General features: G+C 28.5%; 1 protein-coding gene across 4 annotated transcripts in view; it reads right to left on the bottom strand.

Annotated features, from left to right (window-relative positions):
• LOC111684549 (serine-rich adhesin for platelets) overlaps positions 1 to 23,695 on the bottom strand; it is a 163,898-nt gene that overhangs the window by 35,776 nt on the left and 104,427 nt on the right. For all 4 annotated transcript variants that reach the window (XM_046945648.1, XM_046945649.1, XM_046945650.1 and 1 more), the window contains 2 exons: positions 16,850 to 17,858; positions 1,996 to 2,685 (listed from right to left, as the gene is read on the bottom strand). In XM_046945648.1, coding sequence (XP_046801604.1) covers positions 1,996 to 2,685; positions 16,850 to 16,943 — 784 coding nt within the window. In that variant the 5' untranslated portion in view covers positions 16,944 to 17,858. The remainder of the gene's footprint in view (positions 1 to 1,995; positions 2,686 to 16,849; positions 17,859 to 23,695) is intronic.

The raw sequence follows: 23,695 nt of genomic DNA, 5'->3' as shown, positions 1-23,695 counted from the left end.
TTTAATAAATTTATTTAAAATTAAAATGCTTCTTGTATTTATTAGCCAAAGAAATTCTTTGGAGTAAACATGACACACACCCAATTTAAATAAAAATACAAATTTGTAGGTGAAGGTATTTGTTCCTTTCAGACAAGCAAAAAATTAACTTACTTAGTAAAGCTGTATTTTTGTATAAATAAATCTGCTCACTAATATTTAACAACCACTCCTTGCCAATCAATTGCCACACAATCATTACACAATCTACACAAACGTAAGTGGTCTAGAAGCGAGTTACCGCAGGGAATAAAAAAAATACCAGAAAATCAATTTTATAGTTGATTTACCTCTGAGAAAAATATAAACAAAATTAGAAATAGAACGAACTGGAGAAAATGGCAAAACAGTCAAGAACCAAACAGAAACATAGGTGAATGTGGTTTGGTTTAAGGGTTAGAAACCTATAAATAAATTTAAAAAAAAGAGTGGAATAAAATATAGCATTAAATAAACTAATTTTTAGTGTGCATTTCCTATAACTACATAGGCTTGAAGCCTATTACTTAGAAAATAAATAGTAGAAAATCCGCGCAAGAAATCTGGAATTACTGATAATATTGGCATAATTTTTGCCCAAACTATTCCAGTCATATTCTAGCGGCTTTGTGTAAGTTTTACTAGTGTGTACATAAAACATATTCAAGTCTAATTTTATCCTGATAAATTAATAATTCAATGAAATAAGTGCGTTTAAGTTATTTTCGGAAGTTGACCTTATATGGGAGCTATGACCAATTGTGGACCGATATATATTTTCTTGTTAGTATGATTTCTTTTTTATTATATTGTTTATATTGATAAATTTGAGGGAGTTATTAACGATAAACTAATTTCCGGGAATATGTTCCTTTGTATGGGGGCTTTAGATAGTCAGTTATTTAGTTTGAAAGGAGGATGTACATATATACATCAAATCCAAAGAAATACACCTAGGCCTATATCGGTGCTGTTGTGCGCTCCTTAACCAGTGCCTCAGGTGGGAATCGAAATCACCACCTCCGGTCTACAAGACTAGAACTTTAGAAAATTTTGAATCTATTGTCATGATTTTCAACATACTTGATCACTGGTAGAAAAAAATATGTTACAAAATATCTTTTGTAGTTTCCGAGAAAAGAGCTGAAGAATTACAAAAAAAAAACGTAATTTTTTTCAAAGTAGTCCGAAATTTTTACCCATAACATTTTACGTCATGAGCCGATTTTACTAATTTTTAAAACCAAACTGCGTAGGACAACAATAAATATTTTCGGTGAATTTGGTTTATCTCCTTGGCTTAGTTTTAATGTGAGCGTGTTTTACACAGACAGACAGACGGACATAGCTAAATCGACTTAGAATTTTACAATGACCCAGAACATATATACTTTGTTGGATCTTAGATGAATATTTCTTGGTATTACACACGGAACGACAAACTTATATATACCTCTAGTGGAGGGAAATTACAGAATTTTAGATTTTAGTCAAAAGTACTAAAAGAAAAAATGTGGAAAAAATTCGGAATAAGAAAACCAAATAATACTGGAATAAGTGAAAATTACTAAAAAATTTTTTCATCGTTGGCCTGTGTAACTATTTAGTTTAAAATCGGATTGAAAGTAAGGCTTAATCAAGAATGTAATTTTTATCTGATTGGTAAACTTACAGGTGGGTATAGGATCAATATCTTTGGGTATAATAATGATATTATTTTGTATTCAATTAAAAATATGACACTTGATGATATACTTAAATAATTCAAAGAAGTTAGTCGTACAAATTTATATATGAACGTTTTAAAATGTCCTTATTTTTATAGAAATAATTTATTTAAGTATTTTACTCTTTAAGCAACCACGCCGTCGTACTTATTTAAGATATGTATTCAAACGTTGCTTTTTTTCTTAATAGCGACATAATAATCATATATTATGTTATTTTTAGAGCAACTTTGATGCATAATAGACTCACCTGAATTTGTCCAATGATTTTTTGAAAATGTAAAGTCAAGTGGAAAATGCTGCTGCTGGTTTTGCTGTTCTTGTTGGTCATTATTATAAAAACTGCTGCTACCTTGACTTCTGCTCGTATCGCTGGCTGTGATGGTGTTTTTGCTTTTGCTTTTCTTAACATTTTTAAATGACAATCCACTACCATGACTGATACTGGTAGTGGGTGCATAAGAACTTAAAGTATTTTGTTGTTTGCCCAACAACATGGTACTTAAACTAACGCCACTGCTGTCACCACTAGTGTTGCCACTATTCCTACTGTTGCCCCTGGTTCTAAATGTAGTGAGTATTAAGTTTATCGTTTGTGTTGGGCTAATACTGTTGATGTTGCTCATAATTCTGGACGTCTTAGTATTGTGAAAACCAGACATTGTTGTTGATGATGTGGGATATGCAACAGACGATGCTAGAGAAGGTGATGAAAATTTCTGCTGTATAGCACCACCAGCTCCTTCAAAAGACGATGATGATGATGGTAAATATGATGATGACCAGGACGACGATGACGACGGCGATGAGGCAAAAGTACTATGTGTTGTATCGAAAGCATTGAATTGTAAACTTTCAACTAATGCGGCTGTAGATCCAACTACTGCCTGTGTCTGTGGTAAGGCCACTGCCACAACTGTTACAGTTTTTGTTATTGTATCTGTCCATGGAAAAACAGAAGAAAGTAAAGCATGAACAAAATAAGAATAGAAATTGAAATCCAATTAGAAAATACATAAATTTTAAATTAAATACTAGCAGCAAATTCTTAGGAGTAATAATAGTTTCAGGTATAACCAGCACTTGACTTCTTTCACAAACTCTTTATAATGTTTAAGCACCCCAAATGCCACCCTGTTAAGGGGGTTTAAGCAATTAATGTACATAAAAACAATAGATAATGATGGTCTTCTTTGGTCGGTAGCCTGCGATTATATTTAGTTATTAAGATAAGTAAGTATTCCTTTCTTGTTATATAGACGTGAGTATTTTGTTGGTATTTTATCTTACGCTTAGTTGATTATTAAGCAAGATTATGGTATTAAAGCATATTTTTTATTATTTTCAAAAAGCTTTTATCTTTTTAAAAATATTGTCAAGTCCTGAAAGAAATTTATAATCCAATTAAAATTTATCATAAATATTAAGCGCGTAAGTATATACAACAAAAAAAAAAAAGTAATCTTGCGTTTTAGTTGATGATAAATGATTAAAACTTAAGAAATTTTATATGACTGCAATTATGTCTAGTAACAAAACTTAGAAGAACACGAATAGACAATTCAAATACAACAAATGTATATAATTTTAATGTCCAAAAAATTGCTGACATATAAAAGTTTCATTTATGAAAACAAATTTTGGTATATGATCGCATATTTTAAATATTTTATCTCCTCTTTTTCAGCATCTTCCCTGCCAATGACTTTTTATGAAGCCACTAATACACATTGGCAATTTTTTGTGGTTTAAGCTGGTTAAAGCTCATAAATCCTTAAAGCGGCCTACAAAATTGATATTTATATCTATTTGTGTTTAATCGTATTACAGTATTTTTTCGGTTGCCCTTACCAAATATATATATTGGAAACTATATGTATGTACATATGTATAAGTTGCTAGTTTATGGCAATTTTTCTCTTTTAACCACAACCAATGCAACGTTTTTTTCCGTTATTAATAGCCATCATCATAAACGTTTTAATACAATTATTTTTACTAGTAGATATAAATGCGTGTATGTTTCTATGAGTTTTTCATAAGTGGTCTGGTGCACACAATAACAAATTAAAATTGGTATGAGTACGCTGTAGTTTTACAAGGAGTCATGGTATCACTTCACTTACATGCATATTTTTAGAACATTTTGATTTAAATATTAAAAAAAAAATAAACTGACAATTTAATGACCCTAAATAAATCGAGAAAAATTTTCTTTAACAAGTTATTTTTTAGCCATTCTTAATGAAAATAAATTAATAACATAAAGGGTTAATTGACCTAGTAGCTACAGAAATGCAGGGCAGATATACATATATATTTATATACAATCATATGTTGTTGTGTGCGTGTAATTGCGTTTGTGTGCACGAGTGTGAGTTAAGCTGGCCTTTGTGATTTAACCATAAATCAAATGATTCAATTAATAAAGTCCATACATAAATGTATAAGAGGCTTGAATTATCACATTTATTAAAAGACACCACCACATGGATATTTATGTCATTCCATTTGTCAGTAGGTCTCATGCTTTTAAAACTATTACATATATCAAAAGAGGTTATTGGAACAGAGGACATGTAAGATTGATATATTCAGTTTTACCCACCATGAAAGAATATACATTAAATTAAAGTTAATAAAGACAGGTGATCATATATATATATATATATATATATATATATATATATATATATATATTATATATATATATATATATTATATATATATATATATATATATATATATATATATATATATATATATATATATATTATATATATATATATATATATATATTATATATAAATATATAAATTTTGATCTTAGATGCTATAATGGAGACTTTGTTCAGTTATGGGCCGGTATCTTCATAATTTTAAAAATAGTTTTTGGCGAATTTTATTTCAATTGTTCATTAGAGTGTTCCGAGGAACAGCCGTTTTAAGAATTTCATTTAGGAATACTACTATATTAATGTACTTAGCACTATTGAAAATCCTGACCTAAACGTAATTTCTGAAAAATAAATATTTTAGATTTATTTGAAATGGGTCCTAAAAATTTCGCAATTTTGAGCTGAATACTGCAAAAATAATTTTAAAATAAAATAGTGGGTTGGACCGGAATATTATTAATTAAAATTATGTTAAATGTGTTCGAATATTGTATTGCTATTCAATATTGTACAATGTTCATACATACTATGTATGAAAGTTGTCAAGTATACAATTTTTCTAAGAATTTCATAATATATTTATTTAAATTTTATTTCTTGAAATAATTTGCTGAGAGATTAAATTTTTATTTTTATACCCTACACCACTATAGTGGGGAGGGTATTATACGTTTGTGCTGATGTTTGTAACATACAAAAATATTGGTCCAATACCCACCTTAAAGTATACCGATCGATTCAGAATCATTTTTTGAGTCGATTAAGACATGTCCGTCCGTCCGTCTGTCCGGCTGGCTGGCTGTCCATGTAAACCTTGTGCGCAAGGTACAGGCCGCAATTTTCAAGATAATTTGATGAAATTTGGACCAAGCATGTTTTTTGGCACAAGGACGAAGCCTATTGAAAATGGTTGAAATCGGTCCATTATTTCACCTAGCCCCCATACAACCGTACCTCCCGATTTGAACTTTTTATGCTATAATTACGTCAAATATTCAGCTATCTCTCTAAAAATTGGCACAAATAAGTTTTGTATAAGTATAAATGATACTGCAGATTTTCGTAAGGATCGGCCTATATTTGACCCTAGCCCCCATACAAACCCCCCTTCAAAAAATGACTTAAACGTCTAAAATTGACTTGTAACCATTTGTATCGCAATGAAACTCAACAAAACTAACTGTTATTTAGAAATATATCCTTTTCCAAAATTTACCGAGGATCGGCCCATATTTGACCTATATAAAGCCTCATTTAGAAATTTTAGTTTTTTATCAATAAATGGCTTAAATATTTTCGAATTATGGTAATATTCAACATAAAAGTTTCTTTACAAAAAATAAAAATTTTATAAAAGTAAAAATTGTAAAAATATACTCATGGTGTAGGGTATCATATGGTCGGCCATGCCCGACTATACTTTCGTACTTGTTTTCCTTAAAAATCATTTGAATTTTTTTTCATGAAAATTAAGTAATTACGTATTTTATTTATTTGACCACAGCAGATTTTTCCAATTATACTTTACATACACATTTGTTTAATTAAGTTGGAATTAATTGTCAACATATGTATTTTTGTAATTAATATCGAACATTTTCAATATAATTGTAATTATTATTTGTTTTTATACACGTCCATATGTTGGAAATGATAAATTCTCAAATGTATATTTTTATTCTAGCTGAATATTCATGCATATATGAGTGATATAATGCGGTTAAAAAAGGAAAACAAATAATACAAACTAGTTGGAGTGCTATATTTTAGGATGCGCCGAATCTTAAATGCGCTCCATAAGCTACTTTTATATTAATACTTGTTTTTTCGGTTTCAAACTATTAATAACAAATTAAAATCTAAAAAATTCTTTTAATTAACCGATTTAATATTTTTTCAACACACAAACATATTTAACCAGAAGGCGAACTAGTTATGAATATGACAAAATTGTTAAACATATACTTTATTATATACTCCAATACTATTAGTAGTGATGGATATATATTACTTTGATATTCCATGTGTAACACCAAGAATTTTTATCTGACGCCCAACAAGCTATGTATATTCTGGGTCCTTTTCAATTTATGTCTGTGTAAAATAATCCCACGATAAAACAGAGCAATAGAATTTAATTAAATTCCCCCAAAATATTCTTGATTTTCCTAAGCTTTTTACATATTTTAATGTAGTTTTTACCATAGGCATATTATTTTCGCTTTTAATCTAAATAGCTCGTTCTACGATATAAGACCTCTTCAAAAAATGACTTTAGTAAATTTTAATTTAGTGGCTTAAAAAATACTTGTAGATTAATAAAATTTTATATAAACTAGATTTGTGTGAGCAAACATGTCTCTACAAAATGTTATGGGGGTCGGCCCATAATTGACCCTACCTCCATTTAAAGTATCATCAGAAAAATACTTTAAGGCTCATTACTGGCTTAAAAATGCGAGTACAGCGATGAAATTAGATACTGATAAGTTCTATAGGAACCAAAATCTCTCTACCAATTTTTACTAGGATCACTCCATTAGAAATTATACATAAATATGATTTGTATAAATAAAATTCATTCTACGAGATTTAAGGATGATCGGTTCATAATTAGTCTTACCCCCCATATAAGGTAACCTTAAGAAAATTACTTTAACTGGCTTATAATACGAATACCCCAATGCTATTCTACATGTACTAATTTTAAGCTAATCCTGTATAATGTCCCTTTAAGAAAATGACTTTAGTGTTCATTACTGGCTTAAAAATATAAGTACACGCAGAGAAAAAACATGGTTCGGCATGGTTAGGACAACTATTCTATGTTTTTTGTAACAATATTTTGTTATCATAACCAAACAATTGTTATTTTTATTGAAATTCATCAATATTTTAGTTACTGAGAACATTTATATGTTTATGACAATTATAAATTTAAAAATGATTCTCTGAAAAATAATTATTTTTACAACAACTAAACAATGATAATTCTTTAAACATATTATATTATTTAGAATCATTTAAATCAAATAACCATTAAATTGTAGGATTTTACACGTTTATCCATATAATGTTTAAGATATGAGTAAAATACGTTTCCAATACAAATATTTTGGTATCGCCAATTTTCTATCAGTTGTATGGTTTATCCGTACTAGATCGGATTAAATAAATTGTTAAACAAACGCAGTGTTAAAATAATTGTGAAAAATAAATAATATCAAAAAATATTATAGGAAACAATATAAATAAATAAATAAAATAGTGTAGATAAAAAATTAATTAAAAAAATTATATTGTGTTTATATTGGCATCATGTGTTTATGAGAATATCAGTGCTTGGAAGTTTTGTGTTTGTTTAAAAGAAAATTAACAAATAATTACATTTTACGCCGAGCACATTAAATTAACCGTATTATGTTTTATATGTAACCATAACATGGTTACTTGAAGACATGTGACTACTTGTAATCATAATATGGTTACTTCAAACAATAATATGATTACTTGAAGCCATTATATGATTACATGAAACCATAATGTGATTGCTTGAAACTACAATATGATGCTACAATATCACATTATGATTAATAAAACTATATATGATGAAATATTTGGACTATATTTAATCATAACATGGTAGATTATTATACTAATAATGATCAAAATATGTTTTAACTTTAACCATAATTCTTACCATAATATGTTGCTCTTAGATTATGGTTACCACAACTATATTTTTTCTCTGCCTGTAGAACTATAAAATTTGAAATAAATAAGGAATTTAAATCTTCGTATCGTTGAATCCGAAATCTTCACTGTCAATAGTTCAACCCCCATTTAGAGAACTATTTTAATTATAACCCTAATCTTCACATTAGTATCGATATATAATAATATATTCAAAATGATAAAGTTTTTTTATATGGCAGTGATTTGATGGTGGGTATATAAGATTCGGCATAGCCGAATATAACACTCTTATTTGTTTCTTTCTACGTAAATTTGAACAATAATAAAGTTTTTATATTAAAATTTTTATATAAGTTTGGTATCAAACTAACCTTAAAGTAGGCTTTGTGTTTGGAATTGCTTCATGTCGAATTTTTCCTTTAAATTAGTCAAATGAATTTTAATATTTCCCGTACTAAATTTGAGGATACTAGCTCTAATGATTCACCAGATATAAGAACATTTATATAAAACTCAACACAAACCTAATGATAGAGTAAAAGTATAGAAAATGTCCATAAATTCACAACCTTGTATGGTAATAATAGCCAAATATAAAGTTGTTAAATTTAAATATTTTAAATTCAAGAAAATTTAAGTTTTTTCTAACATATATTTTTATGGCAATATTCGAAAGAAAGTTATTAAGTAAATATGTGTAAGTCCTGGTCTAAACATAAATATTTTCCAAACAAGTAGCTTTACAAATAAAAAATATTTTATTTTATATGGAGCTGTATAGAAAATATGTATTTTCTTGTTTTATTTTTTTGGATTTAGCCTCAATCCCTCAATAAAATATGAATGTTCTATTTCCAAAAACAAGCAACAAAAATATTTTTATATACACATTTGTACAAATAGCATGCAAAATAGTATGTATTTCACTTGTATGATATTTCCAATTTAGTGTTGGGAAAAATATTAAAAAAAAAAAAATGTGCCATAGAAATTTTCACTTGTTTCCAATAGAAGCAGAGATGTACAGGATTTATTTTTTATGGTACATAGTGAGTGGTTCAGTTCAAATTAGTTTAATTGAAAGTACAATTTTTTCTATGTAAAAAATACGTAGTTGTTTTTCTTATTGCAGTTTTTAGAGTGTAAATAAATAGTAGAAGAAATGTTATTTCTTGGTGTTATTTTTGAAGGATTTAAAAATATTATCTTTAAAATAAACGTAAGTAAGTCATGGGTTGTTTTTTTAATTTGTATCTAAAAGAATAAAGATTAAAACAAAATAATTGGTCGATTTATCAAATAGAATAGCCCATAGACTAGCCCGTAATGTATAACTATTCAGGTAAAACTAGGTAATACCTTTCAGTTATAATTACTTATCTAACAATATACTCTGAATTACATGTCTAATAATGTTTTATTAATAAAGTGTTATATAAATACTTTTTAATATATTAGACATCTTGTCTGTAAAGCTATAAAATTTTTTTCATACACTTTACAACGACTAAATTTTTTGATTACTTGTAAGCGTTTATGATGTATGGTTGCTTCCAATGACATTACCGTGTTAAAATAACGACTTAAGATGCTATTGTGTAAGTAAGGGGTACATGGTAATGTAAGTTTATTCTGGGTAGTTAATACACATTGACATGATTATATAAGTTCTTACTAGTGAAGTAAAGAAATAGGCTAATCAATCAACGGACTTTAAATCAGTTTATTATTTCAAATAACAAGGTAATAAATGGACAATTTTATATCAAGTTACCCAACTCAAAAAAAAAAATAGCTTTTTACGAAATTTGCACCAAGGTACTATTAGTACTATTAGTAGACCATAAAAATATTTTTAGCTCGGTCCATACAGGGTTTTATTGAAATTAGTGTAACTTTTAACCTATTAGTCCTAGCAAAAATTATCAATAAATGGTAATAAATGGACAATTTTATATCAAGTTACTTAACTCAAAAAATAGCTTTTTACGAAATTTGCACTAAGGTACTATTAGTACTATTAGTAGACCATAAAAAAACCCATACAGGGTTTTATTGAAATTAGTGTAACTTTTAACCTATTAGTCCTAGCAAAAATTGTCCAATAGATTTCAGAGAGCTATTTCTTCATTGTTTCAAAATTTTTATATAAAATATTTTTGTAATATTTTTTTTAAGCTTAATAACTAGGTTTTTTAATATTTTCCTCTTAATTTCTTTATTTGAACTACAAAAGCAAAGTTTTTGAGTTAAACTATTATTGCATCCCACTATGTAAAAAACTCTTGGTGAACATTTCATCAAAATCGGTGGACATAGATTTTTAAAGTTGGGCCACCATTCAAGTTAAACAAGGTTTGTTTAACTTGAATAAAACTTACTTATGTCCAATTTCATCTATATACTCAAATTTTTAGGCCAGTTAAAGTAATTTTCTGAAGGGAACCTTACATAGGGGGGGTAGAGTCAATTACGGGACGATCCTTATAAAATTTGGAAGACAGAATTTGGTCTTATATTCAATTTATTTGTGTCGAATTTCACCGCTACACTCATTTTTTTAAGTCAGTAATGAGCGTAAAAGTCATTTTCTGAAGGGGACCTTATATGGGGGATAGGGTCAATTAAAGACCGATTCTCATAAAATTTTGCACAGTTATTTTGAGTAATAAGAAACTTACTTATGTCGAATTTCATCGCTATATTCGTATTTTTAAACAAGTTATGACTTTTAAAGCTGCTTTTCGAGGGGCCACTTGTATGGGGGCTATCCTAAAACGTGGACCGATATTGTCCATATTCAATACCCCCATCTTTTTTGATGGTGGGTATAAAAAAGTTGCAATATCGTAGTGGGAGACTGTTATTTTTGTTATTTTGTATTCATATGTATAAGCTAACAAACCAAAAACATTTTCTTTAAAAAAAAAAAGATTTAACAAAAAATTTGTTAAATCTTTACCTTTTTTAGGATCAATTATAAATGACCCTACCCCCATATAAGGTCCCCTTCTGAAAATTACTTTACACTCATTAATAGCTTAAAAATATGAATATAGCGACGAAATTCGACACACATAATAATCACTCTACCAAATTTAGTGGAATCGGTCCATAATTGATCATACCGCCCATATAAGGTCCCCTTCAGAAAATGACTTTAACGCTCATTACTAGCTTCACACGTAAGTTTATTACGAGCTAAAATTTTTCTACCAATTTGATTAGGATCGGCTTATAAGTGACCTTACCCCCCTATATGGCCCCCTCTGAAAATGACTATAATGGTCATTACTTGCTAAAAAAATATGAATATAGTGACAAAATTGGACACACATAAGTTTTATGGAACCAAAATTTATCTATCAAATTAAGTGAGGAACGGTCAATAATTCAACATACAAGATCCCTTTCTGAAAATTCTTCGAATTTAATTAGGACTGATGTATAACTGACCATAGCCCCTATAAAAGTTTTCCTTTAGGAAAGAGTTTTGGTTATTAAAATACGAGTTTTCCTTATTTGAAATACGAGAAATACGAGCTCTTCAGAAAATTACTTATACGCTCGCGGTGTAAAAATTGTACAAAAATATATTGTTTTAAAAAAATATATAAAATAAATTTCTGTAAAATTAAACAAAGTTTCATATTAAGATATGACAAAAATATTTCTTAAAAAAAGAAAAGAAATTGAATATATAATATTTCGTACTCTGTACGAAATTTTCATAAATATAACGAAAAAGGATTTGTTTATTTGTTTCAAATAATATTATTTTAACAGCAATGTTATAAGCTCAAGTTCGCTATAAGGGTGTGACTAAACCTCCAATTATTTTATATTTTCATTTTATATATAGCTTCCAGCTATTCCATACATAAATTTCTACTCGTAAGAGTGCAATAAAGTATGGTATGGTAAATTATTCAATAACTTGTGTTCAAGGCAATTGTTACTATTTCTGCGAAATATTTCCTGAATAATGTCAACGTTAGCAGAAAATTGTCGAAACTCTGTACATGTATTCATATATGAATATTAGTATGGTTCATAGATAGGCCCAGACTGCAGAAAAGATATATATAATGTGGTCGAAACTGCCAGAAAATAGCCCTATAGAAAAATGTATTTAAATTTTATCCAGGAATTTGAATTTTTTATATTTTATCTGTGCTTGTTATGCAGTCATCCTAATATTACATATAATACATTTTAGGCACCAAAGTGCTATGTTGTGTTCTAATACTATGTTGTGCGGCAAATAATTAATGGCGTGACCTTCAAAATGCTACCATTATTTAAGGTTGTACACACAATCATATTTAACCCAATTTTTTATTTATTAGATTTGCCACATAACAATTTAGTTGTGGGAGTGGGTGTTGAATGCATTTGTATTGTGCTGGTGTTAGAAGTACACAATTTTATGTTTTTGTTTTTATTGTTATTGATGTCGCTGCTATTGTTATTCTTTGGACGATGATAAACAGGCATCCAGTCAAACCAAAATAAATTATTTCTATGGGTTTTTTTTTGGTTTATAGAACTTATAATGTCAAGCATTAAAAATGTTTATATTTTATAATTTTTCTGGTAACACATTGATAACCTTTCATACACTCTATAGCAAATCAATTTACATGAATTTTTTAAATTTTTTGTTTTGTTTTGAAACAAAAGTTCCAATATAGGGTATCGTTTGAAAAAGGATTTTAAAGCTGCGTCCAATTATGTATTAATCATAAATAACTGTTATACTCCAAAATATTTAAAATTTTTAGGTTTTTCACTAAAATTTAAAATTAAATGTATGAACAATTTTTCACAAAACACACAAAATAATGATAACAAGTAAGAAATTATACTCAGGCGAGGCCGACCATATAATACCCTACACCTTTGACGAAAATATAGTGTGATTTAGTTGCCATAATAAAGCATTTAAGTTGAATTGTACCTTGCCTCAGATATACATACTTAAGCCGAATATTGTTGAATAAAATTGTGGATATTTAAGTGAAATTTCATAGGGGCTAGGGTCATACGAAGACCTATTATTATAAAATTCGTGAGGGTCAGAAAGTCTTGTATAGAAATTGGTTTTCGCAGCTATTTGTTGAGATATGAGTATATTAAGCGTATCAATTATATGGGGGCTGGGTGAAATAATAGACCAATGTTTACCATTCTCAATTGGCTCGTCTACGGTACCATAGTAGTTGTGCATAGTTCATGTGCCAAATTTCATTGAATTATCTCCAAAATTGCCAACTGTAGTTTGATTACAAAGTTTAAAAGCCCTATTCGGTGGTTCAGCTGTATGGGGGCTAGGTAAATCGTTTTGCCAATCGTTAATAGCAAGTTTGTGAGGGTGATATTTTTTCAAAATCTGAAAAAATTAATTTACCTCTTGTAATTAATTCGAAAGAGAAAAAAACTTTCGAAACACAATTATTATTCAAACATTTATTCTTTCGAAGTTTCCAGGGTAAACCCCTTTAGAGCGGTTGTGGCACCTTTAAACATTATTCTATTTGTTACTTTTTTTAGCAAAAACTTTTATTAAACTGCACTGAAAAAAAATCCATGCCTAATATATACGAAAAATATCGTACATTGTACGAATCGTTCGTTGTTTCGCACCACGAAATTCTTTCGTAATATATACGAAATTGTACGAAATATTTTAAAATAATGGAAATTATTCTTGAAAAAATTAATTTACATGAATTAAAAGAAGGGAATTTTGAATAAATATGGTAAAATTTACGAAATATTAACTTATTCAAACATTTTTGTTCGTTTTAAAATAAATTTTCTAATTATAGTTCAAAATTATTCTCCACACGAATTTTAAATTTTTTTTATGAAAATAATTCGTGAATAATATTATTCTTTTTCTTAAATTATATGAAAATGTTGTAGTTTTATTTAATCATAATATAATTTATATCATTATGTTTAATTTCGCTGAAATTTAAGAAAAAATATTACGAAAGGTTTTCGTACTTTCGTAAGAAAGGGTTTTATAATAAGTACACGTAATTTTTATAAATATTACGAAATTAGAAGTTACTAAATTTTTTTTTCGTTAAGTTGAGCATGGATTATTTTCAGTGTGTAAGGTGTTTAAATTCTAAACATTTCTTACATAATAGCATTTTCACTATCTTAACACGGTGATTTTATTGAATACAAGTACTTATCACAAACGGGTACAAGTAATTAAAAATGTAGTATTGGTACATTACCATTCGTATTATCGTTTCAAATCGCTCCTCATTTTCCTGGAATGCGAATGGCTTCTAAATAGTCTATGCTTTTTAAATTGTGAAATCTGGATAATAAATTACATTGTATAAGTAAAAGCTTTTAATGTTTTTCCCGAACGATAAAAAATTATTTTAAATATTTTCGTATGTTTATTGATTCACTTGATTCATCAAAATGTTATTGTTCTTTCAAGTTTCAAGCAATCAGAAAAAAATTAACTGATAAAATAAAAAACGTAACTTTGTTTTAAAATGTTATGATATGTTATGTTATGTTATTTCAATGAACTTGTTAGTCTACAATTGACACTGTAGCCTCAATTTTTACACTTATAATTTTCTTTTTAGAATTAAATTGATTTTTTAGGTCATGCTGTGTTATAATCTTAATACAACATTAATTCAAAGATATTTTGGAATCGTGTATAGAGTAACACCCTTGTATAATAAAATCTATATAAAGAATATCTTATAATTTTAACATAAATCAAATAAAATATGAAAGTGTAATGAAATAAGAAAACAACACATATGTATGTATGTTTGCCGATGAGTATGAAATCAATTGAATATGATTTTGCTAATAAACAAACTAAATTTTACAATTTTCAGAGAACACAATTTTCCTTTTAAGTTATGTGTATCTATGAATATAGTTCGATGATGATATTGAATTTACATTCACATAATATTGTTCAGTTATTGAATAAATTACATGTGAAATTTTGATTGTAACATTATCAATAGGTTTGTAACTAATTTGAATGGAAATGAGATGTTTCCTTCAGCTGGCGTATGTTCTAATGTTATTAGAGAATATTATTGAACAAAGATTTAGCATTATATTGATATGGTGAAAGATTATTCAGACAGGCATTAAAGTAATGAGAATTAATGCTTAAAACTAGGTTTACCGAAAATCCGGGTTTTATCAGCAATTATATGGAAATCTCTTAGATTATATACACTTTTATACATTTTTATTACATATTGTTAATTTGCCTGTGATTGTTGATTATGGAAAAAAATGATTACTTTGTATCCTATATCGCCATCAACTGCGATTCACAAATTTCAATCTGTTAAGTATTCATGAAATTCTTGGACATGTCCTCTATTATTGATCTACTTGTAAATTATGACGATTTTAACAACTACTTGTAGCTCCCTTTTCTTTAAGGCTATTAAATTCACAATGCCGACTACTCCCGAGTAGGCTGGCACACATATGCTCTATTCGACTGCACTTAAAAAGAAGTAACAAGTCAGGTGAGGCCGACCATATAATACCCTACACCTGTATACGAATAAAATATGATTTAGTTTTCATAATAAAGCATTTAAGCCATTTATTGTTAATATAACTGTAAACTTAAGTAAAATTTTAACGGGGCTTTTTATAGGGGCTAGGGTCAAATGGGGCCCTATAATTATAAAGTTTATGAGAGTCATCAAGGCTAGTATAGACCTTGGTTTTGCAGCTTTTTGTCGAGATACGAGTATATTAAACGTAATTATGAACTTAAAAGTCCATTTGACGGGTTCAGTTGTATGGGGCCTACGTGAAATAATGGACCGATGATAACTATTTTCAATAAGCTTCGTCTATGGTACCACAGAATATTATGTGACAAATTTCATTGAATTATGTCCGAAGTTGCAACTTGCAAATTTGATTAAAGTATTTACAAGCTGGGTGAAAAAATGCACCGATGTTAACCATTTTCAATAGGCTTTGCCTTCGGTATTATAAAAGATCAATTTTCATTGAATTGTCTTCAAAATTGCGACCTGTAGTTTGATTACAAGGTTTACAAGCCCTATTCGATAGGTTTAGTTGTATGGGGGCTAGGTGAAATAATGGACGATGTAAACCATTTTCAATAGGCTTCGTCTACGGTACCACAGAAATCATGTGCCAAATTATATTGAATTATCTCCAAAATTGCGACCTATAGTTTGACTATAAAGTTTAGAAGGCTTATTTGGGGGTTCAGTTGTATGGGGGCTAGGTAAAATAATGGACCGATGTTAATCATTTTCAATAGGCTTCGTCTACAGTACCACAGAAGTTACGACCTATAGTTTGAATACAAAGTTTAAAAGCCCTATTCGGGGGTACAGTTGTATGGGGGTCAGATGAAATAATGAACCGATCTTAACCATTTTCAATAGGGTTCGTCCTTTGAGCAATATAATATCATGTAGCAAATTTGATTGAATCATCATCAAAATTGCGACCTGTAGTTTGATTAGAAGATTTACATGGACGGACAGACGGTCGAAGAGACGGACAGACATAGCTAAATCGACTCAGAAAATGATTCTGAGCTGATTTATATACTTTAAGGTGGGTATAGGACCAATATTATTGTGCGTTACAAACATCAGCACAAACCCAATATACCCTCCCCACTAAAGTATAACAGAAATACTACTTATACATATATACTTACATAGAAAATGATTTTGTAAACCGATGACCAGGGCAAAGGTTAACAAATTTTGTATAACAAATGAGATATTCCAATATAACGTGCCACTCTTCATCCTTTAAATCTGTTGATAATATTGTAGTAAATAAACCCGACTTTAAATTTCAAATGCTTCATTTTATCCAAAATCAATCGGTGTCCAACGTAACGCACTTCACAATAAAGGGAAGTTGTATTATTATTATTGTTTTTCACTTTATTACGTCTGGGTGGATGACTTAGTGTCGGTAATATTTTTTTTTTTGTAGTTTTGTAAGTGTTTTTTTCTTATTTGTTGTTTTTGGATAAATTCTTGTTTTGGCTGCTATTTATGTTGACATGATTTCCGTTTCTTGTTGTCTCTTTTTTTTTGATGACTACTTTTAGAACGTTTGGTGTTATGTTTGTGGTCAATGTTAAAGTGAAATTTTACGACCGAATTGCTAGGGCATTGTTATGCTCAATGTTAGCGTTTCACATTGATCGTTTCTTTTATTTTCAGTTCTTTTTTTCCTACAATTTTTCTCACTTAATTCCCTTTTTTAATTTTTTCCTTTGTTTGCTTTACGTGTACTGTTGGTTGCAAAGGATGCTTCACAATGTACATTTGCTGTAAAAAAGTAAAAACTATTCGTTCTTTTTACTGGTTTCTTGCAATTTTTCTGTTAAATGATTTGCAACCGTGTTGTTTGAAATGAGATTTTATGTGAATCTTTAAATAAAATTGTTATTTTCTTTCATTTATCCAGCACTCACAACGACACACACACAGTCATGAACTCATTTCGTGGCAAAATAAACGAATGTTAGTCTGTGTATGTGTGTGCAAGCAAGGATACGGATATAGTTTAGTATTTGAAGTGGTAGTTGCTGTAGTTCAATTTAAATTGCGTATTTATACTACAAACACAAATTCTTGAGATAATTTTCAATGTGTTGTTGCTTTTGAGTGCTCCAGTTTTGCTGCTTTTGTTGTTTTCTAGCTATTCGTCTGAAATGAAAAATAAACAAAAGAATTGTTTAGAATTGAAAGAAACTGAAACTGAAAAAAATCTTCAATAAATAGTTTTTTCTGCTCTGCTCTACCCTACTCTTAACTCAACTCATTCGTTGTATGCCTTTCTTGTGCTTCATCTAATAATAAATATTGTTTTAGAAGTTAAGGCATCTACTGCAGAGTAGCAGCTTCAGTAGGATGAATGAGTCTTAGACCTAAATTGGAATTTTTTCCCTCATGCTTTATTTTATTTTTCATTTACTTAAGATTTTTGTAATTTTATTTTTATTTAGTTTTTTTAATATATATACATATGTATGTACGTATCTATGTATATTCAACTAAAAATTCTTTTATTCAAGTATTTCATAAGAGAACCTTTTCACCTTGTACTTTATTATATTTTTAAATGCTTTGTTTCAAACATTCAATACATTCTATTGGTCATAACTATTCGACCGTAAGTACAATCTTAGAAACATTTATTTTCTTTCCTTTGGTTTTCGAGGCCTTCATCGCATGCCTTTCTTTATGTTTTTCCTTAATAAATCTTTGAAAAATGTGTAATTTAATGCCAAAAGTTTTTCAGGTATAAAACTTATTTTTAAACGAAACATATTGGCTAAAAAAACGAATCAAGGATATTATATGCCTTACTTAAAGCAGATAACAACAAAGTCATACATTAAAAAAATTGTTAATTTTATTTAGGACTGAAAAAATATATTTAGAAACCCTCTAGGATACAAAATCCATTTTTTTGCCGAAATATTAATTTTCATGGTTTCATTTTTAGATTTAAGAAATTAAAGTTAATATTTTACACAAAAAAGTAAATTTTCACCAACTTTTTTATAGGCGAGTACAAAAATAATCCGAATCAAAAATTATTTCTCACTTAAACAGTTAATTTTCCCTTCTACATAGAAAAACTTTTCGAGTAAAAAATTAAGAAATTATTTTCTATTTCTATTTATTTCAGATTATATTAATTGAAGTGTGAAATTGTGAAATCAATATTAAACATTGTGTTTAAAATGTTTAAATATTCTTGCAATTGCAGAATGTTTTGTTTTAAAAAACAATAGAAAAAGCAATTTGTACAAATAATCTTTATAACAAAGAATTATCTTTAGGCAAATGTACAATATATATATGTAAATAAACATATACATATGTATATAGGCATTATTATGTTCGTATGTGTAAAATAAACAATAGAATGTTTACACAAAAACACATAATTACTTTCCCTTTTAAGAGTTTTTATAAATATGTGTTTCAATGAAGATTTTGAGTACAATTTAAACAATTGAACAGCAAGAACACAACAACAGAAATAAACAAAAAAGGACTTTTGTTGAAAAATTTATTAAGGAAATGCTTACATATGCATTTTTTTATTTTCACACATGTTTATAAGTACATTAGGGAGGAGTCTGAAATACAACTTGCCAATGTTCAGGATTTTTATTCTATGATCTTAAGATGTTTATTTTTACGTTAGTAAATTCAGATACCAAAGTATACCTTTCTAAAGGACTGAGTACTGTTGAATCCGAATCATACATTTATATTTTGTGTAGCTGATACCAATCCAAAATTGGCCTCCATCACATTTGGGACTTAAAATACCTATTCCTCAAGTTTTAAAAAATCGTTATTTGTGGCCTTTTTACGAGACGCTATAACTGAAAGTCCTTTCTTTCTTTTCGAAAAATTTTCAACTAAAGCTTTAAATAAAAGTAAATTGACAAAAACAATTTTTTCATACATTTCGCTTTTATTTTACAAATCTGTTGTAATTGTTTGGATATCATCCGTTGAAGTTGATAGCCGGACAGACATCGTTAAGTAAAATCCGAAAGAAATTTTGAGCCGATTATAACAACGTCAAGAAGATGTGGATCTTATATTTTTTTTAATATTAGGGTATCTAAAAACTGTAATACCCTCCGCACAATAACGAATATATATGAAAAACCATGAGATATAAAGCTTTTGGTGAAGATATTGATGAAGAAAGAAGACACATCAGATTTTATGCTGTTATTTTAAAACTAATGGAATGGCCTTTCCGATTTACAATATTTCACAAAAAATTTTGTTTATCTTTTCGCTTTTATAGTATCTCAAAAAGGACAAAAAAATGTATTAAATTTAAGGACAAAATTGACACACTTGACTATGTCATGCAATGATTTCTGTACCAGCTGCAATGACGTGGAGGAAAATTGCAGCGTAGAGCATTATCTATGTCACTGCCCGGCTTTTGCCGATTTTAGACAGAAAATGTTTAGTCGACGTAAAATCGTAGACAAAAGCTGTCTGTCAGATGATGAAGGTATTAATCCTTGCCCTCTTCATTAAAGACTAATGCTAAAGTATTAATATCATGGTAACACAACGGGACCTATCAGGACCCAAGTGAGCTTTGCCTCAGGCGGCTGCCAAATTAACCTAGGACATGGTATCTCAAATTTCAGTTAGGATAGATTTGGATTCAGTACTGCCAGCCTGTATAATTGGTGAGCTTCACAAAAAAAAATATAAATATATTTATATCTTAATTGTTCTTTATACAAATGGGACCGTACCAATAAAAAAATGCAATATATTTTTACAGAAGTGTGCTTGAAACTATTCAAACGAGATATTTCAAGTTGCCATCAATTGTAATTAAGGTTTAACAAAAAAAGAAAATAACTCAAATATTTAGTTCTTTTTGTTCTAGACAAGAGTATGTACTTAAGTAATGCTTTTGTTTAAACTGCAAGTGAATACTGCAGATCTATTTATGTAATACAAACGAAAGAAAAGGACACTGGTGTTTTTGTTAAATTTGTTTTTCAAATATACATATTTGAAAACAAGTGCTTTGTAAAATTCACTTTAAGGCATAGTTCAAGAAAGAATTAGAAGCATAAAAGTATAATCGGTCAGTACGTTCATATAGTTCATACATAGATATGTAATGTAATTTTCGTAAAAGAAATATTTTGAAATCTTTGTGTAATTGTTGAAAAATGAAAAAAAACTTTACTCATATATGATGGGAATTAGGATATTCGAAAAAACTAATTTAGGATTACATCCTAATCGATGCTTTATGAAGAACTGAAGAATAATAAAATACCGGGTGTGAAAAATCCGGTTTATTTAAATGTTATAGATTTTGACCGCCATCTCGTGAAATTGTTCACTCTGAGCTAATAAATAGGAACATTGTCCAAAAAAAATATTTTTTATTTTTCTCATGTTTATTACATTATTTGGCTTGGATTGGTAGATATTCTTAAAAATAAATAGTCCATGGAACACCCTAATGTGCATTCTTTATGTAAATCAAAGTACAGATAAACATGCGTATCTTATAAAATTTTTTATCAGGATAAAACTCATCACAATTAGGTTATACTATCAATATGTAAATCCTTCATCAATTTCATTATATTTAATATTAATTTCTTTTTATAAACTACATACTCTTATGTTCATTATTATTTCGATAAGAAATTTAATTAAATATATTCTACAATAAATTGCTAAAAATAAGCAATTTATATCTCGATGATATATTGTATCCACTGCCTGTAAATAATACACATCTCTTAACAGCTTGATCATCAAACAAGCAAAACAATTTCGCAAAAGGTGAACAAACCAAACAAACATTGGTAAAATTACTGTAGTTGAGCGTGTCAGAAATAATTAAATTTCTTTCAATTTTTACACTCTCATTAACATTCAATTTTACACAAATACTAACAGCAAAAACACGCACTTACCCAGTAATTTTATTAGGCGTCAAAGAATCACTTTTAATTATTATTATTATTTTTTTTGGTCAACAATTTGTTAATACTTTAATGTTTCAAATTACTATTTTTATTCCCACCATCAGAAGAGAGGGGGAAGGGTAAATATATTTTTTTAATTCCGAAGATTTATAAATGTAGTGGCATTCCACCTGAGACATTGGTTAAGGAGCGCACAAAAGGCCCGATAGAGGCCTAGGTGTATTTCTTCGGATTTGTGGTATATACATCCTCCTTTCAAATTTACTAACTAACTTTATAAATGTATATATCTTTTGGTTGCTTAGTAGAACTTAAAATGATCTCACCATGTCCGTCCGTCTGTTGCACAGAAAATGGGCAATATCGGTATATGATTTTGACTAGACCCAATATTAGGTCCCCTCTAAAAAATTACTTTATCACTCATATATGACTATAAGAGAGTCTCTAGCGGTGAAGTAGATGAAATTTTATAAGGATTGGTCAATACTTGGCGCTTATCCCCATATAAGATCCACACCAGAAAGTGTCATTAACATGAAAAAAAAAAATTTGTAACGATCGGTCCATAATTAAATATTCTCTCTATATAAGATTCTCTTAAAAAAATGTCTTTAATCGATTCATAATTTGATACTACAGAACAAGATTGCAATTTTTCTAAAATTGGAGATTTGTTTAGTTGTAAATTTTGTACTTTTGCCTTATTCATAACATATTATCAAAGGTTCATAAGAAAAATATTTATACAAAGTTTCATGTTTGGGACTGCTACCGCTGAATTGCTAGGTCATACTCTAAAACAGTAATTTATTGTTTGTAATCGTTTGTACTAGTTATTGTGCAGTCACTCAGTCTAGTTACTTTAACTGGGTAAATAAAACATAATATCCAGGCATGGAGCATGCATGTATGGTTACATGCATAAACACAAAATACACAAATGACATGCAATATTCTTTATAAATGTTTGTATTATTAAACACATCGCAAGTGCTACTCTGATAAAAACCAGTTAGAATGTAATGACGGTCACACTGGACTATTTGATGCCCTAAATAAAGTACTTTTTGGAAGAACGTATTAGAGGAGCTGATATTACCGAATCGAAATACAAAATCACTTATTAACTATTACATTTTAGTTACATATACATGAGCATTAATTGTATGAATACGTCTATGTATTCATGAAAAACATCAAAACTATCCTTCCCCCATATTAACGATATAAGGTGTATATGAATGATATACGAACTTATATTTTGTGCGTGTATAAATATATCCGCTTTAACGTGCATGTCTGAATAATGTTTTGGGATGTGAAACTGTCATTTTTCATCGATGCGTTGAAAACATTACTGTTCACTGAAGTATATACTCATACATATTTAACCTGTTCTTTGTAAGATGTTTTTTTTTACAAAATACGTAAGTACATATTATTAAATAAAACCTCGTGTATTAAAAATGCTCCAAAAAGTACATGTGTACTGACGGCAATATAAATAACTCATATTCTGAAGAATTATTCATTTAAACAAAAATATTTTTTTAATCATGTTTATATGCGTATTTAAGATATACATACAAAGTCTACAACTTTCAATGATATTAAGAAATATTTCAGCAAGAGTTATTTTTATTTTTCAATATAATTTCGTAGAATTCCCATTACGTATATTTCTTTTTGTCAAATTATAAAATTTTTAGAAGCATTAACACTTTACAGTCATCTTTACCTTAATAAGATTTATTTCACTTTGTAAATAATAATAATTTAAATGTAAGATACTGAAGTAACAAAAAAGACGTAACAACCAACAATTTTAAAATCCACTTTTGGCTCAAAAATTCTCGACTGCATCAAAATACATGATGTCTCAAATATTGTCAAAAACTCCGATTGTATTGATATGAAATTCAAAAGAGCGTAACAACAAATTTTTCGTTTCCACAAGTTAGAAATTTCCTTAAAAGCAACATAATAAAAAAAAATCGTTTTTATAGCAACAATAGTTATACCCTACAC

This window comes from Lucilia cuprina, chromosome 3, assembly GCF_022045245.1.
Source record: "Lucilia cuprina isolate Lc7/37 chromosome 3, ASM2204524v1, whole genome shotgun sequence".
In the NCBI taxonomy this organism is placed as follows: domain Eukaryota; kingdom Metazoa; phylum Arthropoda; class Insecta; order Diptera; family Calliphoridae; genus Lucilia; species Lucilia cuprina.
This window is presented reverse-complemented; position numbering and strand designations above follow the sequence as displayed.